At 36.2% G+C, this 20502-nt stretch overlaps 2 protein-coding genes across 4 annotated transcripts in view; one reads left to right on the forward strand and one right to left on the reverse strand.

Moving 5' to 3' along the window:
* LOC110448569 (protein C12orf4-like) overlaps positions 1–7538 on the forward strand; it is a 65769-nt gene extending 58231 nt beyond the window's left edge. For all 3 annotated transcript variants that reach the window (XM_021494881.1, XM_021494882.1, XM_021494880.1), the window contains 4 exons: positions 2846–3030; positions 4995–5222; positions 6085–6210; positions 6446–7538. In XM_021494881.1, coding sequence (XP_021350556.1) covers positions 2846–3030; positions 4995–5222; positions 6085–6210; positions 6446–6556 — 650 coding nt within the window. In that variant the 3' untranslated portion in view covers positions 6557–7538. The remainder of the gene's footprint in view (positions 1–2845; positions 3031–4994; positions 5223–6084; positions 6211–6445) is intronic.
* Positions 7539–8755: 1217 nt separating this feature from the next.
* LOC110448570 (protein disulfide-isomerase-like) lies at positions 8756–14711 on the reverse strand. Its single transcript, XM_021494883.1, has 9 exons — positions 14470–14711; positions 13356–13553; positions 12732–12865; positions 11986–12123; positions 11516–11620; positions 11034–11159; positions 10476–10797; positions 9931–10109; positions 8756–9667 (listed from the first exon to the last, which is right to left on the reverse strand). Exons 1-9 carry the CDS (start codon positions 14612–14614, stop codon positions 9497–9499), a joined length of 1518 nt encoding a protein of 505 aa, XP_021350558.1. The 5' UTR covers positions 14615–14711; the 3' UTR covers positions 8756–9496.
* Between the last annotated feature and the right edge of the window lie 5791 nt (positions 14712–20502).

A 20502-nucleotide genomic window follows, 5' to 3' on the forward strand; every position in this document is an offset into this window, starting at 1 on the left:
CCCCAAGGGCTGTAGGGTGGGGCCCAAAGGAGTCAGTGTGCTAAAATTTCTTCATTTTCCTTGTTTAGAATCAGAGGTGCTAGTTTCAAATACTTTTTAGTCTTAAATCTGTATGCTAGATATTGAATAAGGTGGTTTTATTGTTTTTTGTCACTGAATAATATTTCTGTTCGTGTTAAAAACAAAATCAACTCTCTGTATAAATATATCAGTTGACCATTAAGGCCCATGGGCCTCCTGTTTAATAAAATCCCAAGTTGAAATGCATATTACAGAATCATATTTGCTTGTAATTTGCCTTTTTGAAAGCAAAAAATAAACAACAATTCGGACATATCAACCGGCAATCTTACACATTTCCACTGTTGCTATTCAGGAATTAGTAATTCACTTTGTCGAAATGAGAAATGAATACAAATGTACCTTGACAAGTTCATCTATTAAGTATAATAGAGATTGCATTAATATATTCAACAAGATTCATCAGTTTGGAAATATGTTAGATATGCTTTTCTTTCTACACAAGCAATGTACGTATTTAACGTGTCGCAATGTTTCGAGACCGACTGGTCCATTTGTCCAGCTATGACTGAGTGAGCAATTTGTATTTTTTTAGCTCACCTGGTCCGAAGGACCATAGTGAGCTTATGCCGTGGCGCAGCGTCCGTCGTCCACTTTTTTTAACGCCAAAGAGGATTTCAACCAAATTTAGTCTGAAGCATCACTAGTGGAGGGCAATAATTTCTTAAATAAGTAAGGTTGGTTCACCCCCTGAGGCCAGGGGGGCGGGGCCCTGAAGAGGAACTCAGCTAATTTTGCTTTAAAATGCATCTCCTGCTAAACACCAGAGAGGATTTCAAACAAATTTAGTCTGAATCATCAATAGGGGAGGGTAATCATTTATTAAATAAGTGAGGTTGGTTCGGCCCCTGAGGCCAGGGGGGCGGGGCCCTGAAGGGGAACTTAGCTAAATTTGCTTTAGAACGCATCTCCTATTTAATGCCAGAGAGGATTTCAAACAAATTTAGTCTGAAGCATCAATAGGGGAGGGTAATCATTTCTTAAATAAGTGAGGTTGGTTCGACCCCTGAGGCCAGGGGGGCGGGGCCCTGAAGAGGAACTCAGCTAAATTTGCTTTAAAATGCATCTCCTGTTAAATGCCAGAGAGGATTTCAACCAAATTTAGTCTGAAGCATCAGTAGGGGAGGGCAATCATTTCTTAAATAAGTGAGGTTGGTTCGACCCCAGAGGCCAGGGGACGGGCCCTGAAGGGGAACTTAGCTAAATTTGCTTTAGAACGCATCTCCTATTTAATGCCAGAGAGGATTTCAACCAAATTTAGTCTGAAGCATCAGTAGGGGAGGGCAATAATTTCTTAAATAAGTGAGGTTGGTTCGACCCCTGAGGCCAGGGATGCGGGGCCCTGAAGGGGAACTTAGCTTAATTTGCTTTAAAACGCATCTCCTCCTAAACACCAGAGAGGATTTCGACCAAATTTAGTCTGAGGCATCACTAGGGGAGGGCAATCATTTCTTAAATAAATGAGGTTGGTTCAAGCCCTGGGCCCTGAAGGGGAACTTAAATAAATTTGCTTTAAAATGCATCTCCTCCTAAACGCCAGAGAGAATTTCAAACAAATTCAGTGTGAAGCATCACTAGGGGAGGGCAATCATTTCTTAAATAAATGAGGTTGGTTCGACCCCTGAAGCCGGAAAATGCATCTCCTCTTAAACACCAGAGAGGATTTCAACCAAATTTAGTCTGAAGCATCACTAGGGAAGGGCAATCACTTCTTAAATAAAAGAGGTTGGTTCGACCCCTTAGGCCATGGTGGCGGAACCCTGAAGGGGAACTTAGCTAAATTTGCTTTAAAAAGCATCTCCTCCGAAACGCCAGAGAAGATTTCAACCAAATTTGCTCTGAAACTTCATTGGGGGAGGGCAATCATTTCCTAAATAAATGAGACTGGTTCGACATCGGGGCTAGGAAGACCGGGCCCCAAAAAGGAAATTTATCTAATATTTTGCTTTAAGACGCTAATACCCCCTAATTGCCTGAGTGGATTGTACAAAATTTGGTCAAAAACATTATTGAGGAAGAACAAATATTTCTTAATTGAATGACGTTGATTTGACATCTGTGGTCCTAAGAAATGGTACAGCTAGATAATCATATTTTATGGTGTAGTTTTCATAAGTTGTTCAAAATTGGTTTCTAGGTTTATAAAAGCTTATAGTTGAATGAAAATTAAAGTATTGTCTAATTACACCCTGTAATATGACATATTACTTATTTAAAAAACTGTTAACATGGCAACTCAATGGAATTGAGGCCCCTGATTAGTTGAAAGTCAGATATTGTGATCCCAGTTGGGTTAGAACATAGAGCTTGTCTGGTTTTTAGGAAATTTCATATAAAGATGTACTAATGCATTCAGTTGTAATAACTTAAATATAAAACCAGGTGAGCGATACAGGTCCAATGGACCTCTTGTTTACCTGTACAAAGATGTGATGAAATTGGATATTTTTTATGTCACTCGACCCGAGAAAAATCAGGAAACCTCAAAGCATGAACAGAGACAAGGGGGGACACCAGCTCAGTCATCTATATGACCCGATACTGACATAATGAGTGAGGGGGCTAGATCTACACCCTACCTGTAATCTATACGATGAAGTGTGTATACAATCTCTATGGATAGGTGAAACATCCCGGGTCGAGCGACATAAAAAATATGAGATTACACTAAGTCGAAAAAACCTGCTATGAAATGAACCCTTCTTTGCATTAATAAGTCTTGCTGTGGTAGCCTTTACTTTAAGCTTCTGCTTTTTCTATTCAGATTTTGCCAAAGTCTGTGAGCAGTCGACCGACTTCCATTTCCCGAGTTTGGACCAACAGTTCAGTAATGTTGATAAAGAGATGGCGAAATCCAATGCACTGCGAGCTCAGAAGACGACGACAGAGGATGGTGATAAAATCAGCATCAAAAGTAGTAGCAGCAGCTCAAGTGGAGATAACCAGCTGGTAAATAGTCAACTAGTTTTAATAGTAATCTTGTAGAAAAAGGCCCCTTTCGCGTATCCAGTTTAACCTGAAAGAAAACAACAGGCTCAGATCTGAACCGAGGCTGAACTCAGGAATATCAGGCATGTGTAGATTGAGGGGTCCAGATGGTTGACCGAAACTAAAATGCTGACTATTGCTACTTTGTGGTATTTCTTCATTAAGTATCGACCAAGTAGCTACCTGCATATATCATGATTGTCGTTTGTTTCATACGAGATGGAATATATAGAGGACCAAGGTCAATCCACATGTAATTTAGTGGACGCGTGAAAGAAGAACATATTATTTCATTCTTAAATACAAAGAAATGGTACCTATCCTAAATACAAATACACATAGTTTTTAATCAATTTGAAACAAATTTAATTGCCTACCTCTTGTACGTTGCTCATGAACTAAATTGAAAAAAAAGTTCAAATATTTTAATGAATAAATGTCTAAAATTTCTACGAAAGTTTCCAAACAATTATTTTTTTAGGTCACCTGAGACAAAGTCTCAAGTGACCTATAGCGATCGCGTCGTGTGTCCGTAAACAATTTACATTTTCAACTTCTTATCAAAATCCCCTGAACCAATTTCAATGAAATTTTGCAGAAACCTCCCATGGCCAAAGGTCAACCAAAATTGTGAATTATATGGTCCCCAGCCCCCAGGGGCCTGGGGGGCGGGGCCAAAAAGCGTCAAATTGACTGAAATTTCAAAAATCTTCTCCTAGAAGGGTCTTAAGGTGCTTTACCAAAATTGTGAATTTCCTGACCCTGGGGTCTCACGTTTCCCCCTGGGGAGGGGGTAAACTTTACTATAGTTTATATAGGGAAATCACATTTTGGACCAACATTTGTTTAATTTCCATTGGAAGTAATTCAATTTGGGTTAGCATTATCAGTATTGGATAGCAGTTCGATGGTATGCACATATCAGCCCTGACTGACCCCCAGGGGCTGATGGGTGGGGCCAAAAAGGGTTGAATTGACTGAAATTTCAAAAATCTTCTTCTCGATCTCCAGGTTCCTAGCTGGACGCTCTACCACTGAGCTAAAGGGAAATTCCCTCTAGCTCGAAGCTAGAAAGCGACCTTAATCCAATTTACAATTGAACCCTGCCACACTAAACCCCCCTTTTTAAATGTGTTCGCCCTCAAACACCACAACCACCACAACCTAGGTTCTAACTCCTTGTCAGGGAGGGCCACGGACACCATTTTAAACAGGAAAGAGAATAGTGTGCTTCCAACGGGGATCGAACCCTCGATCTCCAGGTTCCTAGTCGAACACTCTACCACTGAGCTAAAGGGAAATTCCCTCTAGTTCGAAGCAAGACGGCGTCCTTAATCTTATGTTCAATTGAACCCTGCCTACCAATGAACTACTCATTACAGCAGTTTACAACTGCAAAATTGACTTCTGTTCTGTAACTCCTATTAACTTAGATGTTCAACACTGAATGTAGAAATTTGTTGCCCTATTTTTTTAGGACTTTTTATTAGCTCACAGGGTTCCTTGGAGACTTAACCCCTGGGACATAACTTCGAAACAGTTGAGATCCCCGCCCCAAAACTATATATACAATTGCTAGGCATAAAGTGACGAATGCTGTCATGATATTAGAATTGATACTGGGGTCTGGCCACAACCCTAGGGACCTAGTTTCTGAGTCACAACTTGGAAACAGTTGAGATCCCCACCCCGTAACCATACATACAATTGCTTGGCATGAAAATAATCTAATACAGATATGCTACAAGGATTGGCCTTGGGGTCTGGCCCTATCCCCGAGATTGTATTTGGAGAATATTTTGCCATGATTGCTTTGATATCCAGGTGAGCGATTTTGTTTTAGATGCTAGTCTTTCTGTTTTCACCATGATGTCGTTGAAATTATATAAAATATTAATGTTTTATTTCATTCACCATTGCTGCAGGACAAGGGGAATCGCATCCAGGTGGGAGATTTTTACATCACCAAACATTCCAATTTATCCGAGGTACACTCAGTGTTCCACCTCGTCATTGATGACAGTATCCGATCTATTGACATCTCATCCAGACATCCGGTCATCCTCAGCATCCGTAACATCATCAAGTTGTGTTTTCGTTCGGACATCACCACCCTTACCATCCCACTTCTACTCAGTCATGAAATGTCGGAGGTAAGAAACACATGATTTAATAACTGCCATTTATAATGGTGCAACAGTTTTTCACAGGTAAATTAGCACTTCATGCTTGATGGTGCCAGTCAGTTGCAGATTAATGAATGTAAAAGGGACAAATGAGGATATACTGGCAATGTTTGCTATAGAATATTTTGGAAGAAAAAATAAGTGAAATTGGTGCCTGCTGCATGAAAAGGAGAGTTGAAATTTTCTGAGGGTATGAGACGTTTTCTAAGTTAAATTAGACATTAAGGAATTTTGACATTTTCCATCGAAACTTCATTATAACCTGGGTATACTGGAATCACCCTGTCTTCCTGTCCAGATGTCTGTCCTCCGCAAAACTCCATCTTAATTAACAAACAGTTTGTATTGAAACTTCACTTGACTGATCAGTATCTTATGTAGTTGTGCACCGGCATTTCAATTTCATATTTCAACACCTTTTAAGGGAGTTACAGCCCTTTATGTGAAATAATTTGTCAGGAAAACTCCATCCTAACTAACAGGCAGATTTTATTGAAACTTCACTTGACTGATCAGTATCTTATGTAGTTGTGCACCGGCATTTCAATTTCATATTTCAACACCTTTTAAGGGAGTTACAACCCTTTATGCGAAAAAGCCTGTCTGGAAAACTCCATTTTAAACTAACAGGCAGATTTTATTGAAACTTCACTTGAACGATCAGTATATTATGTAGTTGTGCACTGGCATTTCAATTTCATATTTTCACACTTTTTAAAAGAGTTACGGCCCTTTATGTGAAATGAGTTGTCCAGGAAAGCTCCGTCTTTACTTACAGGCAGATTTTATTGAAACTTTGCTTGAAGGAAAAGTGTTTTATGTTTTATAGGAGATGACGATACAATGGTGCCAGAGGCGAGCCGAGCTGATGTTCAAGTGTGTCAAGGGATTCATGATGGAGATGGTCACATATGGCGGGCAGAATTCTCGCACTATCCAGTTCCTTGTCCCTTGTGTATGTACATCCTAGCAGTTCTGATAGTATTGCTCTTCTTTACATACCCTGTATAAGAAATAAGAATTTTTGTAATCAAATATAAGGTTTTGTTCTCAATGGACAACTGCAAAATATTTCATGTTATAATTGTCCTTTGGATGTAGAATCCAGCCATTTTTGGTGGAGAAAATTGAAAAGGTTATCTCCCTTGCATTGTATTCCACTCCATAATTACTCATCATTGATTTTACAGGGGTTGTCCGAGGAAATGTTTGCCAACATTAGTAACCTGCTTACAACCATCTTCAGACTCTCTAACCCAGTGGTTGTCAGGTCTAGTCAAGCATCGAATGCTGGCAGGTGACATTGACCAATTCGAGTTTTGATGGGACTGTTTGGAAAACTGGTACACCAACATTATGTCCTTTTAATGGATTGTTTGGGAAACTGGTACAGAAACTATCTTCCTTGTTTCTATATTGAATATCGTAAGAATTTGATAATGCACATTTATATAAAATGAGAATTTGAAGATAAGAATGCTACTATCCATCATGACAATAAGTCCACTTTATGCCAAGCATTTCTGCTGTAATATGGTCTATACATGTACATGTATTACCAGTTTGATAACAATTGTAAATCTCGTTATTGTTCAGTGAATGTAGAAAGAAATTTGCGATTTGACTACTTTTCAAGAGTGATGGCCCTTGAAATTTTAAAGCAGTTTCGTTTTATTTTTGTCACTTGGTGCATTGAAAGTACATCATATGTAGATATGCATGAAGAAAAGAATTTGCCCCATGATTCCTGTAGATATTTCCCTTGAAACTTTAAATTTCTGCTCCAACTTATCCTGCAAATAAAGTGTGAATATGTAGATAAAATGCAGTCGGGCATATCTTTGTGAGCTTGATCAAGTTCTCTCGTTAACTCAAGACTACAGAATTTGAATTTCAAGCATTGTTTTTAGATGTACAATATTGCTGCATACAATATCACGCCTTAGTATGATGTAACTGTACATTTGAAATTTAGGGACTGTTATTTATGCGGAACAACGGAACCGGTTCGTCGGTTTTTAAATGCAACAATTTCGGACAAATGTTTATGCAGGCCTTGTAAGGCTTTGGCAAGGCTTGCCTGAAAGCAGCATTAGATTACTAGGTCCGACTTTATTTAATAAAAGAACAACTGTGGTCTGGTTCTCAACCCTCTATATGTTATTAGATAGTAGACACTAGCCAATGTTCATGTGCAATATATGTTTTGTGTTTAAGTTTAATTTTATAAAGGCTGTTGAATGTTACCTTTGAGAACATATTGTAAATAAAAAATTTAAAAATGTACGTCTTTTTCTGTTGTTGTACAGTTTGTCAATGTGTGGAACTTAAAACTGTGTACCAGTAAACTGGTCGTCCGACATGATTCTTGGTTAAAAACTTGTTCATATAGTTATCATTTTATCGGTTTCACACATTTTCGTATTGTAAATGTTTGCCAACAATTTTTCGGGGTTCAAAAAGGAAGATTGTCAGCATAAGTATTGTTCAGAAACTGAATTTAAATACCGGTATTTCAAAAAAAAATAATATAATTGAACATATTTTTTAATTTGAATGGTACATCAACAATTTCTTATGTATTTAATGTACAAACTAACATAATCGACAGAAATTTTCCAGCAATTGCAACAATAGAAACTATCTTGGCTTCACTTCCATGATTGAATCCCAAAAAAGCTAAATAACACAGTAGTGTCTCACAAACAGTGCATGTTCACAGATATGTAAACAAGAGTTTCACAGGACAGAACAATATTATACCCGTCCCATGCCAATCCGACATGCTTGAAATTTTTCTGATGCATCATTGTATCTACGAGTATGAAAATATCAGAAGAAACAATATTTGTAATGAATGAGTTGATATATACTATATCTGGAATGTAGTGAAAGGTACTTATCCACTGAAGGATTTTATATATTTCATATTTATTCTTTGACCTTTGAAAAAATATTTTTATAGGAATCCTCCTTGATATGACTTTTTTTGCAAATAATCGATTTATCTTCCACAATTAAATCAAAGGTGTTTTTTTGTTCCTTAATTAGTGGTACATTATTAATTCGCATACTGTGCTCGCATTTGTCAATTTCTAAACTTTAAATTCCGCAATATAACTTGCTCAAAGATGGAACTTGATATACATGTACATTTAATTTATAAACACCAAGTTCAAAGTTTAGCAAAATCTGCATAATTGTCAAATTGTGCTCGGATTGGTCGACATGTATATTATACAATGACAAAGGTGAGCAAAACCTGCACATAATTTTTTGGCATACAGCTGACAATTCGACAGGATTTTGACAAGACCGTCAATATTTACACTTTGCCTCAGCCTTCATATAATGTACAAGCATACTAAGTTTCATGAAAATTTAAAAGATATACACAAGTTTTCTTGCTGAAACCTAAGTGTTGACGACGGACCGGACCCTACGATATAATGCCCCATCAAAATTTGTGTCAGACTTATAAAAAACGAACAAAACGTCAGTTCGAGATGTTTCTTTTATTTTTCATTCTTGTTTGAGTACCTTGTTTATAAAAAAAGTGTATGGCTACTTTTGTTAATACACTCAACAAAGCAAGATAACTAATCCTTGCCAAGTTCATAAATATATCTAGTAGTTATTTTGAGGTCTAAGAAAGTCTGTTGGCAACATACGTCTCGCACAAGTTTAAATTTAAAGCACATTTGTAAGTTTGCACCATCACACACCATCAGTTCATCACAAACAATCAATGCAAAACTAGTATTCAACACTCAAATGGAATTTTGTATAGTCTGAAACTGTACACATCTCGCTGCTCTTTTCATAACACATGCATATCCACGTTCACACACACTCAACCTTTCCCCCTACAACTTCACATATTGAAGATGGAAAAGAAACGATTTCAATTAAAAATTGAAGAGTACTGGAGTGATCTCTCCCCTTTCTGAAGATAACTCTGTTCACCTTCTTTTTAAAAAGAAAAAAACCCCACAAATTGTAACAAATCTTCATGTAAAATAATAGTTAACGTCCTCTTCTTTGAATACCATTTCTCCCCACCTGGTAACCCCCCCCTCCCTGTCGAGATACTAATGATCAGCTTTATTGAGGCTTAGTAAAAATATGTCAACCCAAGTGCCTACAACAAAAATAATAATTTAAAGGTACCTGGATATTTATGATGGAAAACAAATTGAGGTTTCACATAAGACATTAATGTAATGTATTTAAATGATGATTTACAACTCGTCCCTGGGTACTTCGGCATCATCCTCTTCTTCCTCCTCCTCCTCCTCCTCATCCTCATCATCGTCTCCAGCATCTTCTGCTTCACCATTGCCTTCCTTTCCACCACTCTCCAAAAACTTGGTCAGGGCTTCTAATGTTCTTTCACCATTGTAGTCAATTATCTATCAACATATAAATTGTTTCAGTCAGGCTATAGCTTGCTCAATATCTTTCAAATTGATCTTGCTTGGTAATAATTCCAGTAAAGAGAAAATTTTACATCTATTAAATCCTAATTAAATAAGGTTTTGTTATTGGTGATTCTATCAAAACAGTCAAGATTTTCAAAATAGTGTCAAAACAATAACAGTAGATTTTAACTGAAGAAAAAATATAAGTTTCAATACAATTCTTGTTTCTGAACTTTCAACAGCGCAAAACTTACCTCTTCACTGTTTTTAGGGAAGTATTTAAGAGTGGGGAAGCTCTGGACTTTAACATCAGAGATCTCGTTTGCTGTGGAATCCATCTTAGCTACAACAACATCGGCATTATCCTTGAATTTTTCTCCGAGTTCATTCCAAATGGGAACCAGCTGCTTGCAATGTCCGCACCAAGGAGCGTCTGTAAATGAGACAGAATATGGGTCATGCACAGATTTTCCAGTAAATAATGAGATTCTGCTTTATAAAGAATATTTAAATATTCAGAAGATAAAGAAGCATGTAAATCAGAGGAATGATAGCTGGGGATTGAAAAACAAGACAGCGCATATCATAAAGTCACCAGGCTTTTATATTTTTAATTACTATTCAAAATTCACCTACCTGCACAAAAATACACTGATCATGTATAAAAATCATCAAGTATTTACCATAACACAAGAATAACTGAGATGGTATAGTTGTATAAGAAACATTTCACAGAAAAGGTTATTTTTATATTAAAACGTTCTAGTGCCATGTCATATTGATTGAAATTAACACTTACAAAACTCAACAAATACATCCTTGGATTTGTCTCGGGCTACTTCATCAAAATTCTTTCCTACAAGGACTTTAACTTCTTCCTTATCCCAGTCACTGGGCACATCCTCAGACATAAGATGGGGTTTCAGAGTACCGTCCAAAAATGACTGTACAAATTTAGTGATTGCTTCTGTGCCAAGATCATCACTTTCTGGCTTAAATTTGCTCATGTCTTCTCCAAGGTTGATAAGACGAACAGATGGGCATTCTTCAGGCTTCAGTCCAAAGAATTCAAGGATTCTACTGTTTTCTTCATCTCCGATATCAAGGTAGATGAAAAGTACCTACAACCATGTGATAACACAAACACTTAGTGAACGGCAACTAACATACTCATGTTGATATGCATCCCCCATCATTGTACATTCATTTTTTTACCTGCACATAAAAAAATGATTTCCTAGTATTCTAGGATTTAAATTAATGCAGTTGATAAATTTAATGTGTTTTTAACAGCTTTTCTACACAAACTTTTGTTTGCGACTTGGATATTTAAATCTATAATGATCTGCTGCCTCACCTTTCCTTTGAATCCCTTTGCAGATGCTTTGAACCCATCCATTGTGTCCTTAAAATTGTCTGCAGATTTTTTGATAAACAGAAGAATGTGATTCTTGATTTCTCCTCCAAATATTTTTTGTGCGCTCTGTAAAAATATATCAACAGGAAAGTAGAAAACCAGAATACCAAAACACAACAATATCAACAACAAGTAAAAATAGAAAATTTGATTATAATTATAGTAACTTGCTGTATCATATCCTTCAAAACAAATTGACCCAAAACACCATGCTTATTTTATAAATGGTAAATGCAACATGCTGAGAATATGATCCACATTGAACCGAGAGAGTTATTCCAATTTATAGACATTTTTTTGTAATTTATATGTAATTTCGAAATGAATGCATGCATCTTTTTCATAATTGCCAATCTTATTTGCAAACATGCAAGGGCCATACTTTCATATGCTACAAGAGGTCAATCAAACCAAATAAATACCTCCTGTGTGAATTCCACAACCAATGGGAGACGGTTGCCACTAACAAATGTTTTGACTGCTTCAACAGTAACTTCCCCTTCAAGGTCATTCCGACCTTCATCAAACTGAAAGGCAAATAGTGCAAAACTTAAACAATGACAAAACTTCTTGTAATCAACTGTATCCTAACTTAACAGATGAGTGATAAGACTTGAAACAGATTTGTAATGTGAACAAATATACATTTGGAAGCAGAATCAGTTTACCACTACACGCTGTAAATTGGTTTTTTTGCATTAATTTGCAAGGACCACAATTGGAAATTTAAATCTTCAAGAAATATTAACTGAACAGATTATCTTCATTATTGGTTTGAAAATGCAATCAGCAATTCAAATATTCCTGAAATTAACCTGCAAGTACATATATAATTCACCAGAAGTGTTTATTACACCAAAGTGAAGTGATTCACAGAATATTGTTCCATTACCTTCTTAAGTAAGACAACTCCATCACTTTCCTTCTTGTATTCAGCGAAGACATCAGCATTGGACGTGATTCCAAGAGGAACATCATCAATACCCTTGGCTGCTTTTTCATAGGCCTTGGCTTCAGCAGATTCCAGATCCTAAAAAAAAGTGCTAAATGTATAGACTATACAATGTGTGCTTATCCGAAACGAAAACAGGTAACTGTGTTTTTTGTGTCATGAAATACAGCCACCAATGGCCCTATATTTTGATAAAAAATATGACTTCTTAATTAAACACAATACCTTTTCGTTGTAAATACTGTTGTAAACATTGCAAATTCTCCCAATCTTAATAAATTGGCTACATATCGCTAGCCTCCAGCATGGTAAATTTTGGTAGTCTGTTGTATACATGCACTCAATGGTGAAGTAAGTATACTGATCACATTTTTTTTTGAGATCTGTCAAACAGCAGTTAGGAGCAACATTATCAATAAATTTGTATGACCTACATTTTGGGACGGTTTTTGGATACCTACATATTTGCTTACTGGGTAGTACTTGTAACCGAACTGCAACAGGGTACTCGGTTACCCATTCAAGCCCTACTATTTAAGTATCACAACCTTTATCAACTCTTTACCCGATGTCACCCTCTGGCTTCAACCCCTGGGCAATGCCTCTAGATAATACTGTGTATGAAAGCAAGAGTCATACAATAACCTTAGTACAGATGTATTTCAAAGATTATCTAAGATGTTTACCTTGAAGAATCCAATAACAACTACATCATCAGATTCAGCAAATTTCTTAGCAGCAGCAACATCATCAAGGGTTGTACATGGTGGACCAGTCTTCTTTTTCAACCAGTTAACAATTTCTGGGGCCTGTCTGCCACCTATACAAGATATATTTAGAATGCAATCAAAACTTCAGTGGTTAAGTTAATATATATTTTGAAGATACTTTGAAAGCTTCATTTTGTGTAAAATTCTTTGATATAAAAAAAATGTCAACTTTTATGTATTATAGGTCAATCTTTTAAAACATTTACAAGTTATGTACCAAGACATGTGGCAAACAATTTCTTTCTCAAACTGGAATTTTATTCCTCCACTTTAAATGACTAGAATTGACAATTGAGCATTGACATTAGTCTTTTAAACCTTCATTACTAACACGCAAATGTGGAAAATATTGCACTTGTCAGCATTGACGTTTTTGCCTTGACGTTGGGCAAGTAGACTTTTACATCCTGGCAAACAAAGTCAGTTATATCAATCATTTTATTTTTCTCCCAGGACGCATGTTGTTAACATTTCTATGCTCTTTTCTGTTATGGGGAAACTTCATATGGACTTCTCTTGTTAGTCTACAAATACAATTACCTTGGTATTCACTGGGTTGACCACCTGAGAAAAACTTCAATGTTGGATAACCTTTAACTCCAAATTTCTCTCCTAAGCTGCTTTCAATAGTGGCGTCAACTTTGCCAAGTTTGATGGATGACTCAGAGTCCTTCAAAGCTGTAGCAGCTTTAACAAATTCTGGTTCCAAAGCTTTGCAGTGACCACACCAAGGTGCATCTGTTAAAGACAAAAGGTATTGGTAAGACATTCATGTAAGGTATTTTCTGTGATCATACATGTCCAATTATGCTGTCATCTGACCATTGATATGGCATCTGACCATTGATTGATTGCGTGTTGATGTCTACGAAACCAAATAAGGTTGCATGTTATTGATGTTAACTATTGTCTGGAGCCATTCTTATAAGTGCTATCTCAATACCAAAACCTGGAAATGGTTATCAATATTCTTTGTGTGTTACTTGCAGTATAAACTTATATTCATATATGATACTCTACTAGACTTGCAGACAAAACCAGTAATATTACGTTTCCACATATGGGATTTCATCCGCCCATGTTTCTATAAATACTCCTCATGATCTCTACACTTTGTCTAAATAATACAAGGCTATATCCAAACAGTCACCTTGAATGAAGTGAGGTTGGGGAAGGGGTAACGAAACATAATGTTACAGTAATGAACTGCTCGACAATCATGACTGCTAAATTAAAACTATCCAAGAACAAAGTTATTATCAATATAAACTACACACGTGTCAAAAAACTTCCAATACAGTTCACAATATCATTGAATATGACTACTCTTGCCAAAAAAAAAGCGACATGATCATTTCTGAATAAGATTATTGGACAAACACACATACGTTACACATGATCAGTAATAAACGTAATACTAATTGTTTTTGCATACAAGTGAAAATGTGGACGTGTGTGTTCAACCGTTCCTAGCAGACGAACAAAATCAACAATCATATGCATAACGCGTAGCGGTTCATTTTCAATAAGCAATAGCAAGTTCTCATTTAGTTATATAATTAATAAAACATTGATCGCAGATGCATCAAAATCAAAACAGTTAGCATATGTCGGTAGTAAAACTATCACCGGATAAATTACTTTGTATACTTACAGAATTCAACAAGAATATGTTCGTTATCTGCGATAGCTTGATCAAAGTTTTCCGTTGTTAATACGAGCACTCCACCATCTTCTTTTATCTCAACTGCTAACACTAAAGAACTTAACAAACACAATGATAAAATTTTGAAAAACATGATGAAAAGTCACCCAGTTTTCGGGGAGAGATCCTGCAATAGGTCTTCTGTCAGTGGGTAAACGTGGCAATAGAGGCCGGTTATGTGTGCGCATGCCAGTATAAAGACGGACTTACGGCGTGTTGTAATGTGATTGGCTGAAAATGAAATCATGTGATTTGTCAAATTTTCCCGGGATCCAAAAATACTTTTCTTACGGATATTACATATATAAATCTAGTATTATATTTCAATACACCTAAGGCAAAAGATGTCAAAAAGGCAAAAAATAAATAATTTATGTGTTTAAGCCCCGAAGCACCATTCTATTAATGATGTCTGAGGTAAAGTAGGTTACTAATTATGCCGGCCTAACTGTTAGAGCGTTCGTCTCTGTTTCTGTACAAGCCGTTATTTTCTAAAACTTAGTTTTTGACAAAGAAGACTTGAATGAGATTTAACACATAACTTTTTTGTGTCATAGATTTTTTTTTCGGAAAATTATCTTTCGGAACCTGCAGCAGAATGTCTGTCACAAGTAGGCTTATATTTCTAGTTTTAATGATTAACAGTGATAACTGAATGTAAATGAGGAGAGCGAAACATATATAATTATCAGTTAAAAAATAGGCCTACCTAATGCCCTGGTTAAAAACATCTTTTAATGGATACCTAGCTCTAGGATTTAGAACCATAACAAGTTACGCATATGAACTGTGTAAAAAAGTGGGCTTTTTCAAATATTTTATTTCCCCAGTCATAAAAATGTGTGTATATATATCTACTTCTTGCAAGCATAGATATATAAATACATATATAAATATTTTGATAGGGGCTGCCAGGGTTGGGAAAGTGTAAAAGAGTGTAAAAAAAACACCGTGATATTGGTTTGATTTAATTTTGTTTAACGCCCTATTAACGGATTCGGTCATTTGAGGACGTAATACTGTGAGACAAGTAAAATTATTTCCTCATTATCACGAAAGAAAGAATTATCAGAAATATTGTTTTATTTGATAGATGGAAAAGAACTATCAATATAGGTTATGAGCAAGAAAAGCAAATGATCCAAAGAATAAAAGCAGCCCCCACCCCACTTAAAATGATAAAATAAATCTAGATTCACACTTTTACTTAATAATTTTATAAAACAGTAATTAACTTTAGCCATTAAAATAAATTTAAAGTAGTATGTAATTGCACTTCTATTCATGTGTGTGTCTAAAACCTGTTTCCCAGTAACTGACCTGACCATATAGTATAGTCAATGGCGCGTGGCATGGCGTTTTAGACACGCCATTTGATTAACTCGTTTTATTTTGATGTCATTATCCACAAGTGACCCGTCCATCAAATGTAGGGTACTTGTCCTTACGTAAACCTGTTTTTCCAGTAACTGATCTAGCTGACCACGGAGAAGTCATGACCCGGCGTTTTAGACACGCCATTTGATTGACTCGTTTTATTTATATGTCATCATCGACAGGTGGCCCGTCAATCACATGCAGTGTATATGATACTACCCAGCAGTTTAGCATGATTAAAATGATATTTCATTATCATTTGTCAAATTTGTCAAAATCTCAGTGTAAATGGTTGATTGACTGACAGTTCTTAGCGTTCAGTTATAACCTCTCTGTACAAAATGATGGTTTGGTGGTTCTTAGCGTCGAGTTATAATTGATGATTTGTAGCGTTCCAGTTATAACCTCTCGGGTAGCAATGTACAGAAGAAATGGCTTGACCCTCAATATAAAGGGCATGTTTCACATAAACATGGATAGTGAATTCAACCTGCACAGCACACCTACATATATATACATTTATAAACTACATTTTGATTTCATTTTGTTTAGAAGACTGAAGTTTTTTTCAAAAACTGTTTTCCAGATTTAGGACTTGTGAAAACCATGGTCACCACATCAAAAAACACCAAAATATGCAAAAAAAAACATGATTTTTAACCAAAAATTTGACCCCCGCAAGCAGAATTGTTTTTCTTAAAACCCGTCTGAAATTAAATATCGCCTACTCGGTAACAGAAATACTCACGTTTTAGCATAGGTCATTCCGGTGGATATTTCACGATATAAACTACATGAAAAGCTAGCTTTTGTTGTGTAGACACAGATTTGTAAATGCCCAAAACTGCAGTCGCAAACCAAATTCGATTTTTTTTAAATTATGAAGCCCACATTGTCCACTTCATCATCTATATGCCAATTTTAGTGCTGATTTTTTTTAAATTTTGATACATGTTATATTACAGGGGTTATTCTTTGTATAGAAATATCACCCGTGGCCATCGTACGCTACTGTACACTGCTACCTCAGTGTAAACGATTGATTTATTGATGGTTCTTAGCGTTCCAGTTATAACCTCTCAGTGTAAACGATTGATTTATTGATGGTTCTTAGCGTTCCAGTTATAACCTCTCAGTGTAAACGATTGATTTATTGATGGTTCTTAGCGTTCCAGTTATAACCTCTCAGTGTAAACGATTGATTTATTGATGGTTCTTAGCGTTCCAGTTATAACCTCTCAGTGTAAACGATTGATTTATTGATGGTTCTTAGCGTTCCAGTTATAACCTCTCAGTGTAAACGATTGATTTATTGATGGTTCTTAGCGTTCCAGTTATAACCTCTCAGTGTAAACGATTGATTTATTGATGGTTCTTAGCGTTCCAGTTATAACCTCTCAGTGTAAACGATTGATTTATTTATGGTTCTTAACGTTTCAGTAATACCCCTCAGTGTAAATGATTGATTGATGGTACTTAACGTTCCATTTATAGCTTATAAGTGTAAATTGGATTCGAGCATGAATTTAAATGATATGTGTTTTTAGATAATGAATCAAACGATCCTGTTCACACACGTGTCACTCAACTAGGGGCCCACGTTAATTATTTTAGTTGTTGCCTGGTTAGTCTACTTGTGTAGAGCACGTGCCGCAAAGCCATGTACATACCTTCCCGATATTTCAAAAAGTTCCAAAATATCTATTAAAATACATCCGGGATTCTTTTTGACATTTTTACTTAAAATATGATTAATTTATTAGTATTAGTTTATAATACTAATATATATATATCAGCTACACATGTAAGTTAAACATAACCTTACACCTGCTATAGACGTTTGCACCTGTTACAGTACCATTATCATCCGTGACTTGTAAATCGATTTACTCGGCTTCATACAACGTGTTATATGACTGTCACAGTAGGGGATTAGAGGTTAAAATAACTATTGAATATCTCTTGACTTTAAAGGGCTAGCTTTGGTTTTACTAGACGTGTATTGGACTTAATCTAGTGGATATCGGTTAAAACCCATATTCCTGAAACCGTTTTCATGCTCAAGCATAGACTCTGTGCTCAAGCTACGTTACGTTTATGTGACACGTTAAAATTAGGCCTATATTGCACCGTAAAAACCCAAATGTAAACATTGAAAAATAGTATTCTAAATATTCAGCTTGTATCGTCTTTCCAAAACGCTTCCATTTACATTGACAAAATGTGATTTTATCATTTATTCATCTCGGGGACAAGAAATTGCGCTCGAGCAAAAATCTGAGTTTGAGCATGAGAACTGTTTCTTGAAAATGGGCCCAGGGTTCTACATTCGGTGTAAGAATGTATTATTTTCGGTTATCAAAAATTAGGTTATTCATAGACTTCTAAGATATAATTCTCTGAAATATGGTAATGTGCAATATTTTCATTTGTGTATCAATAATATTGATGTAAACAATTTCTTCTGGTATAAGCTTCAAAATTGTGTATCTAAAGTGTATCGAGGACCCTGTGGAGATTAGCCAGCTCTTTGGCTAAATTTGGTTTTGAATCATCGACAGTAAAATAAAAAGTTTCAGTAAAGCTGCTAACCTAAACATTGCATAATAAATATACAAATATGTAAAACGAACGTACTTTGAACAGTTTTTGACGGAGAAATATCCAACTTAAACCTTTTTGATTTCAATTCCTTACAAAGCTGACAACATCCGACCCTGTAAAATGCGGTACCAGTTCACAGCTGGTGGAACACAGCCTGTGGGATTTACAGTTTGCCTGCCTAAAGGTTTAACAACCTGTAGACCAATGAGCTTACAGGCTACAAGTCAACGTGGCTCTGTTTGACGAGCATCGCAGCTTAATTACATTTTGACAATTATTTATATTAGTTCAATGTGTTTACTGTAGGCGCTGGTTCCACGTAGACACATGACGTTTTGCCCATTCGCGGTATCAACGTATATACATGATGTTGTAAATGGCGATCTGTCGAGTAGTTAAAAATTATTTATCTTGTGAAGTCCCTAAAACATGCCCATATATTTAGTCATTTTGTTTTCAAACTCTTAGCCCCAAGGTATATACATGTATAGTATACGTGTACACCAGTGGGAGCCGATAGGTGAACGTTCGTGGTTCACTATCATTTGTCAAAAAGATCTGACGTCTACATATATATAAGTAAGGCGAGTATTGCCAACTCGATACACACGTCACCACAGTATAAGAGGCCTTTATCTATACTATATTAATGGCGCTACACTGGAAGGTGTGTATATGATGCCCAATAGGAGTATTTACCTCAACCTCTCCCTTTGTTATTGTAATTAGTCACATTGTTTTTATTCTAAACAGTCAACTGTCAGTTTAATACGTGTCGACTGATGCACCTGTTCTATGCAGAGGAACGATGTGTCTATACTAAGTCTTCATCGACACTAAGCTCGACCCCGAAGAGTATCACAATACAGCGTACATAATTATCAATAAAGGTGCCACTGAACTACATTGTTTTAATACATTTGTTTGCGTGCTGTGGTTTTCCGTTGTAAAAGTTAAGCTGACGTGTCACGGAACAATTAAACTGCGTCCCTCTTCCGGGCGATTTGTTTTTGTTTTTCATATGACGAGCTTATCAGGACTGCCCGCAAAAATCTAGCAAGATCCTTCAATTTCACATTTAGATAAATCGACGATGTACTGTCTTTGAATAACAAGAAATTCTTCGACCACATCGATCGTATTTATATATATTTTAGCTGTAAATAGATAAATTTTTATCATACATTGTATCTTGACCATATGTAAGATGAGCTTCATGCTCAATATGTTATCAAGTAAAAATAAAGCATTTATTATTATCATTATTATTATTATTATTACCCTTTCGAATTTGAAATCAAGGACACTGCAGACTCTTCTTCTTCAGCCGCTTTTCTCGATCTTAACTTTCAACTAAGTTGTCCGTTTTTGACATTCCGATCGTGACCTTTCCCTTTCATTGAATAGCAAAAAAATGAATTACCACATCGATTTTAATTACCCTCCTGAGCTTCAATTCAAGGACATTACAAATTCTGTTACTTCAGCCGCTTTCCTCGATCTTAACTTACAGCATGACAAACTTGGAGGCTTACTACTCGGACGGTTTCGGATTTCCGATCTTTGCTTTTCCCTTTCTTGATAATAACATCCCGAATATTACGAATTCTATGATAGATGTCGACTGCTGACAGACATGCAGGTTGTTGAAGACTATGGACACGTTTTATGATCGCCATCTTTATCTCGACGTGAAATGTGCTACGTGTATTTCTTAGTGTGATATGAAGGTCGATGTTTTTAATTACGTTCATAAGAGTGTCTCGTGGTTTTTGAATTCATAAATTAAAGGGCTGTACGCACCTGCCCCGCTGTTTCAACAGTAGTTCAGACAATTAGGATATCTTACTTTTAGGTCCCTAACATCATCGATGGGTCGGCTAGAAGGACGAAACAGCTTATCAGTATGATGCAGTGCAATTCATTTTTGAATACTGTATCTATTGCCAAATTTTAAAAACTGCAATCAGCTCTGTGTGTGTGTGTGTGTGTGTGTGTGTG

Source organism: Mizuhopecten yessoensis, unplaced genomic scaffold, assembly GCF_002113885.1.
Source record: "Mizuhopecten yessoensis strain PY_sf001 unplaced genomic scaffold, ASM211388v2 scaffold4121, whole genome shotgun sequence".
NCBI lineage: Eukaryota > Metazoa > Mollusca > Bivalvia > Pectinida > Pectinidae > Mizuhopecten > Mizuhopecten yessoensis.

Excerpts from the sequence above, each read along its gene's own strand:
- LOC110448570 (XM_021494883.1), bottom strand. The coding sequence starts at position 14,614 with ATGTTTTTCAAAATTTTATCATTGTGTTTGTTAAGTTCTTTAGTGTTA. Across the intron at positions 12,866-13,355 it reads TCAACCCAGTGAATACCAAG|GTGGCAGACAGGCCCCAGAA; the intron begins GTAATTGTATTT and ends TATCTTGTATAG. Across the intron at positions 11,621-11,985 it reads GAGTTGTCTTACTTAAGAAG|TTTGATGAAGGTCGGAATGA; the intron begins GTAATGGAACAA and ends TTTGCCTTTCAG.